The sequence below is a fragment of the Erpetoichthys calabaricus genome, chromosome 18, assembly GCF_900747795.2.
Source record: "Erpetoichthys calabaricus chromosome 18, fErpCal1.3, whole genome shotgun sequence".
NCBI lineage: Eukaryota > Metazoa > Chordata > Cladistia > Polypteriformes > Polypteridae > Erpetoichthys > Erpetoichthys calabaricus.
The window spans coordinates 72617872-72637716 of NC_041411.2; the positions used below are offsets into that span (position 1 = coordinate 72617872).

A 19845-nucleotide genomic window follows, 5' to 3' on the forward strand; every position below is an offset into this window, starting at 1 on the left:
AGTAACAAATTATAACTATCGTATTACTTATGTTTTAGTGCCTAATGACTAACAACAGAGATGCAGTCTGAACAGTTAATCAGCAGCTCTAGACAGGGTGTGCTAAACTGAAGTCGTGAGTCTTCAGCCGGGATTTAAAAGCTGAGACCGAAGGGGCATCTCTTATAGTAGCAGGCAGACCATTCCACAGTTTAGGGGCCCTGTAACTAAAAGCTCGACCTCCCACTGTTATTTTATTAATCCTTGGAATCATAAGCCGACCGGCATTTTGAGATAAGTTCAGATAAGTAAGCCAAACTTTTGCCATTTAAGGCTATATATGTTAAAAGGAGGTTTTTGGCATGGTCGAGGTCCTACAGAATCTTATTAAAGTACACTTCACAGATATTTAAAGAAGTAGGCATCATGTTTGGAGTTTGAAAACCAAAGCATTCATTTCATCATAGGAGCTATTGAAACATCAGCCCAACCAGCAGGTTATTGTTGGCATGGAGCTGGACAGTTTAACATCTGTGGCAGAGCGAAGGGCGCTCAGCAGGCTCCTATCAATTATGGAGAATCCACTTCATCCACTAAATAGTATCATCTCCAGACAGAAGAGTCTCCACTGACAGATTGAGGAGATCGTTCGTCCCCCAAACTATGCGACTCTTTAATTCCACCAGGGGGGGTAAACGTTAACATTTAACATTATACATAGTTATTGTCTGGTTTTCACCTGCATTATTTCATTCTTTAATTTAATATTATTTATTGTATCAGTATGCTGCTGCTGAAGAATGTGAATTTCCCATTGGGATTAATAAAGTATCTATCTATCTATCTATCTATCTATCTATCTATCTATCTATCTATCTATCTATCTATCTATCTATCTATCTATCTATCTATCTATCTATCTATCTATCTATCTATCTATCTATCTATCTATCTATCTATCTATCTATCTATATGAATCCACTCTGTTAGGTCTTTGAGCAAGGCCCTTAACCTGCAATTACTCTATCCTGGATATGACAGTAACCTTCATCCAGTCCTATAAGTAGGACCTCCAACTTGCAGTGAAAACTTGGGGGGTTGGTGGCAGGATTGGCACTTCAGCGAGATGTGACACAGACGTGTCACCAACACACTTGACAATGATGTTATTGTCATGTATAGCCGTGCAGTCAAAAATGCAGAGGATTCACAATGCAGCCCTGTGGAGCCCCTTAGCTGATATTGAAGGATGATGAAGTGTGGCCGTCCACCCGAACCACCTGGGGTCTGCCTGCCAGCTGCACAGTGAAGTGTTTAGATGGAGGTCCATGAGCTGAGTGATGAGTTTAGAGGAGATTATTGGGTTAAATGCAGAGCGAGAGTCTATAAATAGCATTCACACATAATTCCTTCTCTTGTTGTCCAGGTGGGTCAATATATAGAGTAATGTTGAATTTAATAGGTGGTGGTGCATCCATCATCTTTTGCTTGCATAATGCTACTGTCTACAGTGTGTGAAGACATGCCAGCAAGTATCACTTTGTACAGTGTACAAATGACAAGAACCTTGAACTTGAAGTTGAGATCAGAATACATAAAGAAAACCTAAGGGAGCTTCCAGTATGGACAACATTATAGGATACCCATCCTGTCTAATCCTATTTAAAGTCACTAATCAACCTAAAATCTATTTCTTTGGAAAGTAGCAGGACATAAGAGTACACTCAAGAGAAGGGAAAGCTGAGTATACCGCACAGAAACAATGAGAACGTGCAAACACCACAAAGACATTGAGCAGGACTCTGGTCACCGGACCTGTGAGGCCGCAGCACTAAGTACTGTATCAGTGTGTTTTATTTATTGCTTTGTCAAATGCCCTCGACACAGCTCTAGATCATTTGATTGCAGTAAATGGACTGCTGAAATCAATCCCTGATATTTATGCAGATGGCTACAGGTACTCACCCATGATTTGTTTGCCTCTCAGAGTCCCTCGGGATTTCATTTTAGGCTCCGCTTTGTTTTCTATTTATATCAATAAAATGCTTCAACTGTTAAAAATGTCAATACTCACCTTTATACTGATGACACAGTTCTTTATACTTGCGCTGCCTCCGTGTCTCAGGAAATTAAGGAAGTGACAGACTTTGGCTGTCATCTGCTCTGCCTAATCTTAGACAGGCGTTAGATTCATCTAAGTCCAAGCGCACACATTTCTACACAACATACACTTCTGGATTTATTCATATTGGAAAAGCCACATTTCTTGAGCAGGTTAATGGCATTTGATAATCATTCCAAAAAATAACCACAGATGTTATAAAGATCTATCTATCTATCTATCTATCTATCTATCTATCTATCTATCTATCTATGGACTGAACTCTTCTGCTGTTTTCCATTCCATTAGCAGGGTGGTCTGGCTTGGGGTGTTAGAGGGGTTTACTTTGGTACGAGTGTTTTTATTTTGTGAGTTTTATGTATTTCTTTACTAGTAGAGCCTGTGAATGAATGGCCAAGTTACTGCTTATTTACTGTGCCCTGCCCTTCCTTAAGATTCAGAAAATCAGGGTCTATAAAATGTGTTCACCTCTTGGAAGTTTAAAACAGATCTCTGAAGAGTGGTCTAAATTAATTACAAATATAAAACATGCCAATAATCGATTGGCAAAAGTATTTGCCCTCTTTAACATGACACCCCTAAATCATTACTATTGAAGCCAATCAGCTTTAGAAGCTCAATAGAGATCTCCTGCCTGGGCTTTCAGATGATCCGGAATGTGAAAGGACTAAATTGTGGTGAGTCAGTATGGTGTCCTAACCTATGCAATGAACACAAACGGAACACTTCAGGCAACTTCCTGAAAAGCACAAGTCAAAGGATGGAGACAATCCGATCTAAATCCGTTAAGCAGTTCTCTCATGAAAAGCCAACAGACATACAGACGTATATATAAAGATTTATATATGGCGGAAATTTATATTAAAACTGGTTAGTTGAGGGTTGAAATCTACAACCTCGAATACAGCTAACGTGAAGGATTTCATCTTGGTGACAGGTTCTTTGGAACGCAAAGCTTGTTCTTCTTTTCCATTTCACATCACAAAAAGGTCATTTAATTTCATCAAAACCCCTACGTTAACCATCCTGTTGTCTTTTTCTTTTCTTCAGGGTAAGATAGGCCATGCCGTTTGGCTGTCTGACGCTAGGGGAGAAGAAGGATTACAACAATCCCTCTGAAGTGACCGACAAATATGATTTGGGGCAGATCATTAAAACGTGAGTATAGTATGGCCATCAAGGTGGAGAAAAAAATGTGCACTTGCTGGATTGTATGATAGGCAATAATGGTGAATATTATTAAGGTGGATATTTGGACAGGATGGTAGCACATCTACTTACAGCTGCTAGCTTACAGATCCACTGTCCTGGGGTCAAGTCCTGCACCTGATGGTTGAAAAGATTGGACAGACACAGGAAGAGTTTTGGGAGCTGCCAAAACTGAAAGGTTGGTTCCATAGAACAGGTCTCAACAGACTTCAGTCCACCCATAGAACAATCATAACAGGCAAAGATGGCGGTTTTAATGCCAGGCAGGTGTAAGTGATATCATCAGGTCCCGGAACAGGAAGTGGTGTCATTGGACACCACACCAGAAGTGATGTCATTGGACCTGGAACTGGCAGTGATGTCATTGTGCCCAGAAACTGAAGTGACGTCATTGGTGCCAGAACAGGAAGTGATGTCATTGGACCTGGAAACAGAAGTGACGTCTTCGAGTCCAGGTGAAATTTCCCGTGGTTGGTCTGCTGATGAAAAAGAGGGAGGATTAGTGCACCCTGCCATCCCCTGGTCTGACATGGAATTAGCCCTTTGTGAGCCTTTCAGGTGCCTCCCATGTGAGACAACTCGTATGTGGAGTCTGCATGTTCTCCATGTGACTTTGGTGAAGTCTACCTGTTTTGGTGTTCCTCATACACACTATGTGCCCAAAATTATGCTGACACCCCTGGAAATAATTGTGCTCAGGTGACTCAGGTGCACCCATTGTTTGGCCATGTCATCGCCAGTGACTGACATTGCCAGTACAGTAGAATTTGCCTTTTCCACCTGAACATCATCCCAACAAATTCTCTTTATACCTCACATTCACATCATCGTGCAGACGCAGTCCATTTTTTGCATATTTTCCACATAAAGAGATGCCAAGCTGCTCCGTCACCAGACAGCTCAGCAGACAGAAAGCTGCTGCCCACCACCCGTTCCTGTGACTCGACTCCTTCAGATGAAGATTTGCACGTGGAGCTGCCTGCAGATCTCCCAAGTTTCATTTCTGTCTCTGATGCATCTTTAGGATTGCAGTAGTAAAGGAGGGTATAACTTGGCATAACTGAGTTGTTTGGCACAGCTTATACATTCTTATATTAATTCAGAACTGGCCATTTCACTGAGTAGAGCTGAGCTTGAAATGCAATGAGATTATAAACGTTTTGCTGTGTTCAACAGTACATCTGTAGTCTACATATTCCTCAAAGTTTTAATAGAAATTATTTTACTAAAAAAGATTATCCTAGGCCCGCTGCCATGGTCCTGAACTACATTAATTATTTTCAAAACTGTATAAATGGATGGATGGATGGATGGATGGATGGATGGATGGATGGATGGATGGATGGATGGATGGACAGACGGACGGATGGATGAACGTATAAATGGATGGATGGATGGATGGATATAAATGTCATCAAGAAATAATAAGCCACATTATAAGCTGGTGAATTAATGTCACATACTGCAGAAAGTATTTAACTTAAATTTCTGAACTACATGAAGAGCAAGTTTGACATCTACAGTTAGGTCCATAAATATTTGGACAGAGACAACTTTTTTCTAATTTTGGTTCTGTACTTTACCACAATGAATTTTAAATGAAACGACTCAGATGCAGTTGAAGTGCAGACTTTCAGCTTTAATTCAGTGGGGTGAACAAAACGATTACATAAAAATGTGAGGCAACTAAAGCATTTTTGTAACACAATCCCTTCATTTCAGGGGCTCAAAAGTAATTGGACAAATGAAATAACTGGAAATCAAATGTTCATTTCCAATACTTGGTTGAAAACCCTTTGCTGGCAATGACAGCCTGAAGTCTTGAACTCCTGGACATCACCAGATGCTGGGTTTCCTCCTTTTTAATGCTCTGCCAGGCCTTTACTGCAGCAGCTTTCAGTTGCTGTTTGTTTGTGGGCCTTTCTGTCTGAAGTTTAGTCTTCAACAAGTGAAATGCCTGCTCAATTGGGTTAAGATCAGGTGACTGACTTGGCCATTCAAGAATTTTCCACTTCTTTGCTTTAATAAACTCCTGGGTTGCTTTGGCTGTATGTTTTGGGTCATTGTCCATCTGTATCATGAATCAGTTTGACTGTATTTAGCTGGATTTGAGCAGACAGTATGTCTCTGAACACCTCAGAATTCATTCGGCTGCTTCTGTCCTGTGTCACATCATCAATAAACACTAGTGTCCCAGTGCCACTGGCAGCCATGCACGCCCAAGCCATCACACTGCCTCCCTCCACCGTGTTTTACAGATGATGTGCTATGCTTTGGATAATGAGCTGTTCCACGCCTTCTCCATACTTTTTTCTTGCCATCATTCTGGTAGAGGTTGATCTTGGTTTCATCTGTCCAAAGAATGTTTTTCCAGAACTGTGCTGGCTTTTTTAGATGTTCTTTAGCAAAGTCCAATCTAGCCTTTCTATTCTTGAGGCTTATGAGTGGCTTGCACCTTGCAGTGCACCCTCTGTATTTACATTCATGCAGTCTTCTCTTTATGGTAGACTTGGATATCGATACGCCTACCCCCTGGAGAGTGTTGTTCACTTGGTTGGCTGTTGTGAAGGGGTTTCTCTTCACCATGGAAATAATTCTGCGATCATCCACCACTGTTGTCTTCTGTGGACGCCCAGGTCTTTTTGCGTTGCTGAGTTCACCAGTGCTTGCTTTCTTTGTCAGGATGTACCAAAACTGTAGATTTTGCCACTCGTAATACTGGAGCGATTTCTCGGATGGGTTTTTTCTGTTTTCGCAGCTTAAGGATGGCTTCTTTCACCTGCATGGAGAGCTCCTTTGACCGCATGTTGTCTGTTCACAGCAAAATCTTCCACATGCAAGCACCACACCTCAAATCAACTCCAGGCCTTTCATCTGCTTAATTGATAATGACATAACGATGGACTTGCCCACACCTGCCCATGAAATAGCCTTTGAGTCAATTGTCCAATTACTTTTGAGCCCCTGAAATGAAGGGATTGTGTTAAATAAATGCTTTAGTTGCCTCACATTTTTATGCAATCGTTTTGTTCACCCCACTGAATTAAAGCTGAAAGTCTGCACTTCAACTGCATCTGAGTTGTTTCATTTAAGATTCATTGTGGTAATGTACAGAAGCAAAATTAGAAAAAAGTTGTCTCTGTCCAAATATTTATGGACCTAACTGTATGTATTCTAATAGCTATCTTCATCACAGCTGAAATGGAAACAAGTCAAAAAAATGTTAAATAAAAATATTTAACGTGTGAAAGCATTAAAAAACAAAAACACGTCATGCACAAATGTTCTGGGTTACAACTCCACATCACGTACGTGAGGTTGATTTGATTTGATCCTAGTTTTGTAAAATTTGACTTGCTTGTTTGGAATGTTATTTGATTTTAATAAATTCAATAAAATGTTTAAAAAAAAGAAAAAAGAATTCCACACCCAGTTCTTGTCCGTGTGGAGTCTGCATGTTCTTCGTAGGTCTCTACGGGTTTTCATTCCACATTTTCAAAGATCTTCGTGTTAGCTGAATTGGTGGCTCTAACCAGAAAGCAGCAGTCAGAGTGCACAACCTTTGTGATACAGAACGGCATTGTTACAGTTTAAAAATGTCTTATTGTAATCGGCACTCTTGTTTTGTCACCACAGGGAAGAGTTCTGCGAAATTTTTCGTGCCAAGGACAAGACCACCTTAAAAATGTATACCTGTAAGAAATTCCAAAAAAAGGATGGAAGAAAAGTCAGAAAAGCTGCCAAAAATGAAATCATGATTCTAAAGATGTAAGTTTTTATTTTTATTATATTGGATCAGATTATACAGTGTGTGATAATGAAAAATAAAAATATGAAATGTCGGTACAATGAGAAATTGTGGGTTGCTGGGCATTACTAGTGGGGGCTGGAGGTGGTCAGGGCTGACAGAGAGAAGTGTAATATAATATGAGACCCCTATAACTGCAGTAGAAGTCAGAAGCCCATTTGCTGAGATGTGGGTGTACTGACTTCTTCACATAAATATATGTATTTCTAATAGATCAGAAATAAGTGTCTATGAATAAATAAACGAAATACCAAAAAAATAAAGAAGAATAGATCATATACAGGAAAACAAGTCATACATAAAGTACAGTTCCTTATTATGCATTCAATTTCTAAATTCATTTTTTAGGCCTCCAATGATTATAATGATTAGTCCAACACTATGATCAGATGGACAGAAAAATAAAAACTCTGACCGGGGAGATGTTTGGAGGAAAAAAAAACTTGCAGGGCTTCCCAGGCCATTTACTGAAGTCTAGTTGTCCCCTGCGGCTCCATCTGCATAGTAGAGAAAAGAGGATAAACTTTAGAAACCAATAAGAAAATTTTTAAAAATTTAATTTTGGCCAAGCAGAAGGTAGGTACTCTCCAACGTCAAAATGTTGCCACTGTAACTGATCGTGTTCAGCTCTGACAGGAAAGTGTCCCCTGTGTGGGGAGAAAAGCATGTGATCGTGATATCTCTGGCAATGAGCAGCTACCCTCTAAAACACACATAGCTCTGATCTCTCTCAAAAATGACAAACGTTACTCCTTAACTACAGTCATATGAAAAAGTTTGGGAACCTCTCTCAGCCTGCATACTAATTTAGAGATAACAGTAGTCTGTGTTTCATTTCCTAGGAACATCTGAGTACTGCGGTGTTTTCCGAACAAAGATTTTTAGTGAAGCAGTATTTAGTTGTATGAAATTAAATCAAATGTGAAAAACTGGCTGTGCACAAATGTGGGTCCCCTTGTCATTGTGCTGATTTGAATGCCTGTCACTGCTCAATGCTGATTTCTTGCAACACCAAATTGGTTGGATGAGCTCATTAAGCCTTGAACTTCATAGACAGGTGTGTCCATCATGAGATATAAAGGTATTTAAGGTGGTCAATTGCAAGTTGTGCTTCCCTTTGACTCTCCTCTGAAGAGTGACAGCATGGGATCCTCAAAGCAACTCTCCAAAGATCTGAAAACAAAGATTGTTGAGTCTCCTGGTTTAGGGGACGGTTACAAAAAGATATCTCAGAGGTTTAAACTGTCAGTTTCAACTATAAGGAATGGAATCAGGAAACAGAAGGCCACAGGCACAGTTGCTGTTAAACCCAGCAGGTCTGGCAGGCCAAAAAAAAATACAGGAGCGGCATATGTGCAGATTGTGAGAATGGTTACAGACAACCCACAGATCACCTCCAAAGACCTGTAAGAACATCTTGCTGCTGATGGTGTATCTGTACATCGTTCTACAATTCAGTGCAATTTGCACAAAGAACATCTGTATGGCAGGGTGATGAGCAAGAAGCCCTTTCTGCACTCATGCCACAAACAGAGTCGCTTGTTGTATGCCAATGCTCATTTAGACAAGCCAGATTAATTTTGGAACAAAGTGCTGTGGACTGATGAGACAAAAATTGAGTTCTCTGGTCATAACAAAAAGCGATTTGCATGGCGGAAGAAGAACACCACATTCCAAGAAAAACACCTGCTACCTCCTGTCAAATTTGGTGGAGGTTCCATCATGCTGTGGGGCTGCGTGGCTAGTTCAGGGACTGGGGCCCTTGTTAAAGTTGACAGTCGGATGAATTCAACCCAGTATCAACAAATTCTTCAGGATAATGTTCAGGTATCAGTCACAAAGTTGAAGTTACGCAGAGGTTGGATATTCCAACAAGACAATGACCCAAAACACAGTTGGAAATCTACAAAGGCATGCAGAGGGAGAAGTACAATGTTCTGGAATGGCCGTCACAGTCCCCTGACTTGAATATCATCGAAAATCTATGGGATGATTTGAAGCAGGCTGTCCATGCTCGGCAGCCATCAAATTGAACTGAACTGGAGAGATTTTGTATGGAAGAATGGTCAACAATACCTCCATCCAGAATCCAGACACTCATCAAAGGCTATAGGAGGACAGCGTATAGAGGACAAAAGGAGGCTCAACTAAGTATTGATGTCATATCTCTGTTAGGGTGCCCACATTTATGCACCTGTCTAATTTTGTTATGATGCATATTGTATTTTTTCTGTTAATCCAATAAACTTAATGTCACTGCTGAAATACTGCTGTGTCCATAAGGCATGTCATATATTAAAAGGAAGTTGCTACTTTGAAAGCTCAGCCAATGAAAAACAAAAACCCAAAGAATTAAGAGGGGTTCCCAAACTTTTTCATATGACTGTATCTGTAGATGATAATATCTGATGAACCAACAGGTATTGTTAGCTAAGCAGAGGCAAGGTACACTCCAACACTTAGCGAGAAGTAGAGCGACTCAGACGGAGGCTGGCTCGTGAGGAAGGAGGGTCCCCACTCCTGAGGTCCCGCCTCCCCTCTCTCAGATTTGCGCAAGTAAATCAGTACCACTAGTGAACTATGATACTTAGTGCGATGAGAGAAGTCACAAAAATCAACCGGAATGTTCAAGAAAATTCTAGAAAAAAACCTGATCTAAATCTGTTAAGAAGTTCTCTTGTTCATTAGCTAAGCGGAGGTATGGTACTCCACGAGGCTGGCGCATGAATGAGGAGGATCTGGCACCGTGTGACTTCTGGCTGTTCCCTAAATTGAAAATGACCATGAAAGGCAAACGATTTCAATCCATTGAGGACATCCAGGCAGCCACGGCAGCCCAACTAAAGACATTCTCGAAAGACGACTTCCAGAACTGCTTCGCAAAGTGGCAGGAGCGTTGGGATAAGTGCATTCGAGGAGGAGGAGAGTATTTTGAGGGTGACTAGTAGTTGTAAATCTTTTACAGCAATAAACGTGTCTTTTTTAAAACATTTTTTGATCACACCTCATACATATATTAATATACATAGAGAAGATATGAAAAACAAAAAACATTGCACATAGGACAATGACGCCTCAGTCCCCTTCAAAGTAGGCACCTTGGGACCTCACATAGAAAACACAGAAAGTGGAACGCGTTGTCATTTGAAAAGCTGAAGCTCCCCTCTCATTTAGTAGACAATAGTCAGTCCTGCAGCTTGAGATATGGAAGAAGATGATCCGCTGTGGCAACCCCTAACGGGAGCAGCCAAAAGAAGAAGTAAGTCAGTCCCGCAGATTGCGCTGCAGTGGACGCAGCTGTTCAGCCACCTTTCAGGGAAGAGATAAAAACGTTGCGATGTGGTATCGTGGCATGTGAAATTGCATTTTAGCAGCAAAAATGTTGCACTTTAATTATGGTAGTATGTAAATAAATTAGTTTGCGTCATTTTTCAAAATTTTGCATTATTGTTCTGTCCTGCCAGCTGGTCAAAAACAATGGGGCTGAGTTTAAAGGGTTCAAATTGGGAGGATGCTATCTCAGATTATCTTAATTCAGATTATAGGATGTTAATGTTGTGACTCCTAACCAATTACACGAAGTGTTCCTATTGCTCACGTCTGAACGCCATTCACGTCCACCACGACGTCTCTAAACAAAGTGTTTGCCAGGATTGTTTCTTGCTATGCTGTAGTTTTTTTTTTGTTGCGCTTGATTTCTCAGGTGACCCCTCAGGTAAAAGTCTTTTCTTTTCTTTCCTTTTTTTGTTTTGATTCCTGGCGTGTTCTGCTCAATCAGAAACACAGAGGCTTTAAAGACATTACGAATGTATTGATGTTCCTCTCCATGGAGGAGCAAAATAAAAATCACACCGAGAAAAAAGTGAATAATCTATGAAAGTTAGAATTGTAGCTGGGATGCAGATAAAGGTTAGCTTCTCCCTCCCTGCACTCCGTCAGGCCCTACTACCGTGCTCTTTTTCTTTTATGACTAAGTAAAGATAGCAGACTCAGTCTTTCGGCAGGCCCTCTGCATCCCCAGGCTCTTCCCTGGTTTCATTCCCTGTCCAAGAGACACGTAGAAAAGATCAGCCGCCTGCAGCACTCCTGCCGAACAGGGACTTGAATATTATGAAATAAACATGGCGCGGGTGAATGCTGCCAATTCTCTGGAATACTCTGCCAACATCTAAAGATTTCCTCTTCTCTTCTCTTCTCGTTGTCAGGGTGAAGCATCCAAATATTCTGCAGTTGGTCGACGTGTTTGAAACCAGAAAAGAATATTTCCTCTTTCTTGAACTGTAAGTGTTAATTCTTGTGTTAAGACTGGAAATACATTTTGATCTTTTTGTTTTTCTTTTTTATTTAATATTTAAGACCCTGAGGAAAATTGTATTTACTTCTTTAATCCATTTCTTTTTAATACATTTTAACTAATAAACACACAGACCTCCACTCCTCAAATAAAGGTTGCCCAGTAGGTCAAGCTGAAATTGTCCATTTTGGAAAGACAGTCTTTGGTTCTCGGCTTCATGGTGACCACATTAGTGATGTTGCTTTCCAAAGCCGTGAACGAAATGTCGGCGTGGATTTCTCTCTTGCTCAGCTTCTTGTTTTCTGTACCCTCTATGAAATCTTATTGCGGAGTTGCTTGTCACATTAGAACATTAGAACATTAGAACACTCTAGACGAGAACAGGCCATTCAGCCCAACAAAGCTCGCCAGTCCTATCCACTTAATTCTTCCAAAAAAACATCAAGTTTTGAAAGTCCCCAATGTCTTATTGTCTACCACACTACTTGGTAGCTTATTCCAAGTGTCTATCGTTCTTTGTGTTTAGAAAAACTTCCTAATGTTTGTGCGAAATTTACCCTTAACAAGTGTGTCCCCGTGTTCTTGATTAACTCATTTTAAAGTCACCGTCTCGATCCACTGGACTAATTCCCATCATGATTTTAAACACTTCAGTCAGGTCACCTCTTAATCTTCTTTTACTTAAACTGTAAAAGCTCAGCTCTTTTAATCTTTCCTCATAACGCATCCCCTGTAGCCCTGGAATCAGCCTAGTCGCTCTTCTCTGGGCCTTCTCTAGTGCTGCTATGTCCTTTTTGTAGCCTGGAGACCCAAACTGCACACAGGACTCCAGATGAGGCCTCACTAGTGTGTTATAAAGCCTGAGCAGAACCTCCTGTGACTTGTACTCCACACATCAAGGCACTATATAACCTGACATTCTGTTAGCCTTCTTAATGGTGTCTGAACACTGTCGGGAATTCGATAGCTTAGAGTCCACTACGACTCCTAAATCCTTCTCATAAGGTGGACTCTCGATTTTCCGACCGCCCATTGTGTATTCAAACCTCACATTTTTACTTCCTATGTGTAATTCTTTACATTTACTGACATTAAATTTCATCTGCCACAAATCTGCCCAAGCCTGTATGCTATCCAAGTCCTTCTGTGATGATATAACGGATTCCAAATTATCTGCCAGTCCACCTATCTTGGTATCATCTGCAAACTTAATCAGCTTGTTACTTATATTCCTATCTAAATCATTTATAGATATTAAAAATAGCAGCGGCCCTAGCACTGACCCCTGTGGACACATCAGCCAGTTCTGATGAGGTTCCTCGCACCATCATCCTCTGCTTCCTGTGTCTGAGCCAATTCTGCATCCATCTAAAACCATCACCCTGAACTCCCACTTCTTTTAATTTGATGCCCAACCTCTCATGTGGCACCTTATCAAATGCTTTCTAAAAGTCCAGATAAATAACATCATCTGCTCCACTTTGATCATATCCTTTTGTTGCCTCCTCATAGAATTCCAACATGTTAGTAAAACACGACCTCCCTCTTCTGACCCCATGCTGACTGTTCAGAATAACTCCTGTCCTTGCCAGGTGTTGCTCAATCTTATCCTTAATGATTCCTTCCATTAATTTTCCTGTGATGCATGTCAAGCTTACAGGCCTATAGTTGCTTGGATCTGCCCTGTCACCCTTTATATATAATGAGATGATATTTGCCATTTTCCAGTCCTTCGGAATCTCTCCAGTGCGCAGTGATTTCCTAAAAATATGTGTCAAGGGTTTATATATGTACTCACTTACCTCCTTACGAACATGAGGATAAATATTATCTGGTTCTGGTGATTTGTTTGATTTCAGCTTATTTAATCTGAGCAGCACTTCTCCCTCTACAATTACAATCAGTACCTCCTTAGTAGTCGCGTTTACTTCTCTTACTTCTTGTTATCCACCATCACGATCGGTGATTAATACAGTAAACACAATTCATGCAGTCGATTGTGAATTCTGAACACATATGTATCGTGTCCTGGGGGGTTAGGTGGACTTGCAGGGGCCGAGCTTTTGTATTCCAACTAGCTGTGTAAGCCCGTGCTGTAAAAAGCCCAGGCTCCTAGAACGTCAGAAAAACAATTGAAATGCAGAGTCGGTGATTTCGTTTTGCGGATGTGCTCGCCCCCCTTGTCTATCAGCGGCTAAGCGAGTTTCTCTCTCCTCGAAGTTTTCATTTTGCCGATATGCTCGCCTCGCTTGTGTATTAGCGGCTAAGCGAGTTTGTCTTTCGTTTGTGGTTTCACTTTCTTTCAGCTTCATGCTGTAGCCTCATACTTCTTTCTTCTTCCAACTCATTAACTTGAGACTGCTTTGCCGGCTCCTTGAGCTTCATGCTGTAGCCTCGCACTTCCAGGCCAGACAGACAGACACACACACACTTCCACACGTAGACGTTTATATATAAGATAAACAATTCCGCCCAACAGTGAGATGCTCAGCAGATGGCGCTGCTTTAATTTTCTTCCTATGCCGTTCTTCATCACGTGAGCAGCTTCTAAAATTTGCTTCATGTAAGGTTCCAGCTCCAGCAGTTTGCGAGTACCAACAGGCACCTGTCATCCTTCTCCTTCCTATTACATAATCGGCTTCTGCATTTTGCTTTACACTTAGCAGATGTTGCGGCTCTTTATTTTCTTTCTTATGTCATCCTGTCAATCAGGTCACCAATTCAGTATGCCACAGCAAAAAAACTTCATGGATGTTACCTCTAGCTTTGAGGCTAAAGATCTGCGCTGGTATCTAAAAGGTTGCCAGTTCGAATCCCCATTACTGCCAAAAGAGATCCTACTCTGCTGGGCCCTTGAGCAAGGCCCTTAATATGCAGTTGCTCCAGGGGCACCATGCAATGGTTGACCCTGTGCTCTGAGCCCAAGGGGTATGCGAAAACTAGCAAATTCCTAACACAAGAAATTGTATAAGGAGAAATACAGAAAAAAAATAAATAAATAAAGGTAGCCCCAGTAGTTTGCGAGTAATCCAATAATAAACATATACAAACCTTAGCATCTTTTAATATATATAGATGATTCCCTTTCTGACCAGTTTTAGTTCATTTCTACACCTGCAACCTGAAGTGATTGTAAATAATGTATTATAAAGTGCGCATTTAATTATGTTGGTGCATTTTTCTTCTGGAAATACAAAAACGTTTAGGCCATGGCAGCCTGGTGGCCAAAAACATTTTTTGTAATGAAAGCTTGCCAGCCATCTATTGATAATCCCTTAGGAAACGGTATACATATGTTCAGAAATTATAATCACGTTTATTGATCATCAAGCATCAATCATAATTAAACGTAATTAAAGGATGGTGAGCAGAGGTTGTGTGTTTACAGCAAGGTGATCACTAAACCAAGTGATAAACAGCCACCACAAGTCAAAAAATATGTGATGACTTCTAGAGCAACTGAAAGAAGTAACTATATAGAAAACATAAGAAGTATCAGCAACTCCCTCATCTTCGACTTGATATTTATGTGTATTTTATTTTAATTACTGTTTCACCAGTAATAATAATAAATATAATACTGAAGAGCACTCCAAACAGAAAGCACTGGGTGGCGCCTGCCAGTCTATTTAAATGACCACGCCCTACACATCATGTGACAGCTCGAAATGAAAGGCGGGGTCAGTAGTATGTGACACAAGATGGGCGTGCCCAGAGTCAACAGCACACAGAGGGTGGAGTCACTGAGCAGTGGGAGGGCATAACTGAACAGAAGGAAAAGGTGGTGTGGCTGAGGGGGCAGCATGATACTTACATAGGGTCAGCTAATTTCAGACAAATTGACAAATTCAAATTAGAGGTGAGGCATAACAGGCTCAGGACAGAAAGTACACTTCTTTTGTTTTCACAGCATACCAATGAGAGCACATCTACTTTTAATTTGTCCATCAAGACAAGACAATGCAGAGAATAAAGCGCCTTTGGTTGGTCTTCTTTTCTTAAGGAGGACTTTTTCCACTGCGGTGGGCTGGTGCCCTGCCCGGGATTTGTCCCTGCCTTGATCTCTGTGTTGGCTGGGATTGGCTCCAGCAGACCCCTGTGACCCTGTGTTAGGATATAGCGGGTTGGAAACTGACTGACTTTTTCCATTTTCCGGATTACTGTAACTGTTTCTTGTTTATCTGAGCCCTTGAATATTGGCTGACGTGCTGCATAGTCTCCTGTCTTTTACACGTAAGACATTGGCATCAGAGGAAAGTGATGCAGGGGAGCTCTTTTCATATACATCAGAAGCAACAACATCATGAAGCTGTTGCAGAGGTCTAGGAGTCATGGGAATTCATATTTTTCAAAGCACTCCAGATTCATCTATGCTCTTCAGTGTATTCTGATTTTTTTTATTTTATACTTCCTAACTGTCCATTCCCCCATCGATTTTTCAAGCCTGCTTAATCCAGTTCATGATTGTGTAGACTCAATCCTAACCAAGCGCCTCTGTACTCTCTGGCAGGGCAGATAGCCAAGAAGTTGTAAAAAGGGCAAGGAGACAGAAAAACACTGAAACAAAGTTTAGAGATAGGCAGGGGTCACGTACCAGGAAATCAGAACAGTAGTTGGGAACTCGTGTTGATACGTGGTAGCAATGGGCATGGAAACTATGAGCAAAGCAATGCCCATAAAAAAAACCAAATGGTGGCATGTCAAGACTCAAAATGTTTTAACATACTGAAAATAACTCCAGGTAAGGAAAAAATTAATTCCACATTTTCAGAAACCTCTAAAAGGAAACAAAAAAATCAATTTGTGTGAAGAAGGACCTTAGCCCTAGATGGAGACTCCATGCCACTGTCTGCAGCAGGGTTTTGGGCTTCTTTCCTGGCTGACCTCTGAATGTGCAGATTGTTAGGGTTACTTCATCCACACTGATTCTGAGCCTGAGTATTCCACAGAATTATGTGCTGAATCCCCTGCCACACTCCTTGTTCACCTACGACTGTGTGGTCAGCTCCATTATTAAATTTGCTGATAGATGTTATATCAATAACAATGACAAGACAACTTAGGAGAGAAAAGATTTGCTTTCCAACACAGGGTGCCAAGACAGTAATCTATCCCTTAATGTCAGCAAAGCCAAGGAGCCGGAGAAGGAGGCACGCACACTCTCATCTACAGATGTGGACAAACGTGTTGTTCCCCTTACAGATCATTGAAAAAGATGCCGTAAGCCTCTGCAAAATGTGATTCAATGAAAAGTAATTGTCACTTGTATACATGCGTTCCTATGTTATGTCATCGAGTAAAGCAAAGCAAGTATGACAAGAGTATTGCTTATTCTACAAAGATATTCTAAAATGGCCTGGACACATTTGTTGGTACGCCTTGAAAAGATCCTAAATAATTGGATTACCATGATTTTTTTCAAAATAGCTGTTTTCTTGAATTCCTATCACACACGTTTCCAATCATGCAATTGTTCATTCAAATGATTTAAATGGAGCAAAGTCATCACTCTGCTGCTTGCTGTCATCGTGTGTCCCACACTGAACATGGACCTGAGAAAGTAAAGCAGAGAGTCGTCTGAGGGGTACTGTCTGAGAACTATGTGTTGTCTTTTCCTTGCAGAGCCACGGGACGAGAAGTGTTTGACTGGATTTTAGACCAGGGTTACTACTCTGAACGGGACACCAGTAACGTCATCCGCCAGGTGATGGAAGCCGTGGCCTACCTACACTCGCTACACATTGTACACCGAAACCTCAAGGTAATAATGAGAGGAGACATATTGTTTAGTTATCAACATGCTGCTTCTTTAATCTCATTTTTTTTTAGGTACGTTAACATAAGGCAAAAAGCACCTACTGCAATAGCCATTTCTGTCTGTCTGTCTGTCTGTCCACATGAAACAACAATTTTAACTATTCCAATTTTGTTGAAATTTAGCCCACTTACTTCTTCATTGAAATTCAATTGTGCAATTCAGTTTTCCTTTCTGTATCTCAAATAAAGTATGCTGTGTCAAAATTTCCCATTTAAAAGCACTGGCAAATTTGCGAAATCGTCATTTTCTGCACCTTCAACTATGGATTAGTTTAATATTTCAAATTTACCTTGTGTGAAGGTATATTTTGTAAACTTTGTTCTTTTACTAATCTGACAGCTGCTCAAAACTCCAGGGGAGGCACGCATGCAAGCCATTGTAATGGACAGCATGCGTGGACTGGCATCCCAATGGGGGTTGGACAAGGATCCTTCACCGTCCGGGAGGACAGTGCAATGGAAAAACCGGGGGAGCTGAGTACAGTTGGACATTTTCTCTTCCAATACACCAAATGGCAGTATACCTGGGTTGGGATTCACACACAGACAACTGCAGGGCATGCTGGGATCTGTAGTCCCATGGGCAAACCCCATTGGGTTCCATGGGAGCCACCAGGGGGAGCTGCTGGGATTCATAGTCACTACTTTCTGGGACTTCCAGTCAACCTAGAAGTGCTTCCAACGGGCTATGCTCCAGCTCTGAAAGTACTCCGGGTCTCAGCCAGGCTAGTCAGAGTCGGGTGGAAGAGGAGGAAGTGAAAGGTGAAGGAAAACAATTAGTGTGAGAATTTGCAAAAGCCTTTGTAAGGTATTTGAGTGCAAGTAAACCCCTTTATTATATTGGCACTTGTGTCGGTGCAATTGTGTTTGGGGTTTTTGGGATGTTACAGCGCCCCCTACTGCTCACACACTAGCTCACATCTCCTGCTGCCTGAAATGAGTTAAATGTAAATGTTTAATATTAAGAAAAAGAAAAGAATCTGAGGTGGAAGTGAATGGAATAGAAAAGGAATTTTGTAAGGGCTGTGGTGGGTTGGCACCCTGCCCGGGATTGGTTCCTGCCTTGTGCCCTGTGTTGGCTGGGATTGGCTCCAGCAGACCCCCGTGACCCTGTGTTCGGATTCAGCGGGTTGGAAAATGGATGGATGGATTTTGTAAGGGTCAGTGTATATGCACAGAGTGAGCAAATGTGTACTCTGTCCTGCAACGAGATGTGATCTTTTGAAGAGACACTTTCACATCTCGCGAGACGGACAAGTCAAGTCATACTTATAACCTTTAGAAGCAAATCCCGTGATACACATGCAGGGCAAGTTAGAGATAATGGAAGTGTGAAAATGCGAAAGTCTCAAAAATAGGAGAGTAAAGATCGCATTAGCGCAAAAAAATGGAAAATATTACTCGGTGTAATAATGGAACAGCGAAAAGAGATCGAAAAGTGTTTGAGGATGTCTGGGGGAAAAGAGAGACAAGGCAGTGAGATAAAAGGACAGCTGCTGTACAGGCTTTTAAACGTTCGAAGCGCCGCACAAGATGCAGATCATGTGGCATGGCAGCAGCAATAAGCCATCAACTGATCGAGCAAAGAGGGGGTAAAAAAAATTTATTTGTTTCCAATTGTATCACTGTTTAAGAGGAGGGTTTCAGAGGAGCGACCGCTTCTCCTTGGGGTGCGTTCAGCCCCCTTCTTCACAATAGCATATAGCACTGGTAGGGTAGGAAAGGGGTTGTTGGCAAGAGAAGCGAGCAGAGGGCCATGTCCCCTCGTGACAATAAAAACAAACTCACAGCCGCATTATCTGCACATTATTACCATAATGATCGGAAATCATCAACCTGCAGCTAAAAGGTGCTTTTCTCCTTTCTACTGATTGTGAATTTATGCTAATCCTACCTGTCTATGATGGATTGAAATCTAAGAAATCAATGTAGACCTCAGCGTTAATGTTTGCAGTGCACCATGTATTATGTAATGCGTGTAATAATAAAATGCATTGCATTTGTCATTCTAACAGATGGTGCATTTCTTGTAATAAAATACAGTCGTACAAATGTCTGTGATGTACCATCTTTTGAAAAGATAAATGCAATGTAAGTCGCTCTAATTTTACATTAATATTTAACATAATCCAATTCATGTAATTGCACATATTAAAAGAATATGAGTTACTGTTACAGTAGTAACTACAATGCGTAAAATGTACCAGCTTTCACAATGCGACTTAGTGACGGAGCTGACCTGGCAGTCTTTGGCTTTGTGTTGACGACACCTTAGCCACTTTGAAGACACACGGTGTGTGCACAGGACACCAAAAACACGTTATGTTTATTGACACAATTAACTAAGAATTAAAGGTGTAACTCAAATGAAGACTGGCAGACATAACAGTTCTCCAGGGTCACAGATCTCACAGCTGGTGGCCTTAGCAGTTTTTAATCTTTGCTGAGAAGTAATTTGGGTCACAGCAAATGAAAGCAATGAAGAATTCTCATTAAAATCAACAAAAGTACATGAAAGAAGTTTTGTGAAATGCCAAAACTAAAAAATATATATTGTGGTCACTCCAGTGAAGGAAGGTCGACAACTTAGGAATACTTTGGGATGGTAACACAGCC

At 41.1% G+C, this 19845-nt stretch overlaps 1 protein-coding gene across 1 annotated transcript in view; it reads left to right on the forward strand.

Moving 5' to 3' along the window:
• Positions 1-19845, forward strand: part of camkvb (CaM kinase-like vesicle-associated b) — a 263746-nt gene that overhangs the window by 201076 nt on the left and 42825 nt on the right. Inside the window, exons 2-5 of the mRNA XM_051921501.1 lie at positions 3152-3259; positions 6947-7078; positions 11324-11398; positions 17035-17173. Of these exons, the coding sequence (XP_051777461.1) occupies positions 3165-3259; positions 6947-7078; positions 11324-11398; positions 17035-17173 (441 nt within the window). The 5' untranslated portion in view covers positions 3152-3164. The remainder of the gene's footprint in view (positions 1-3151; positions 3260-6946; positions 7079-11323; positions 11399-17034; positions 17174-19845) is intronic.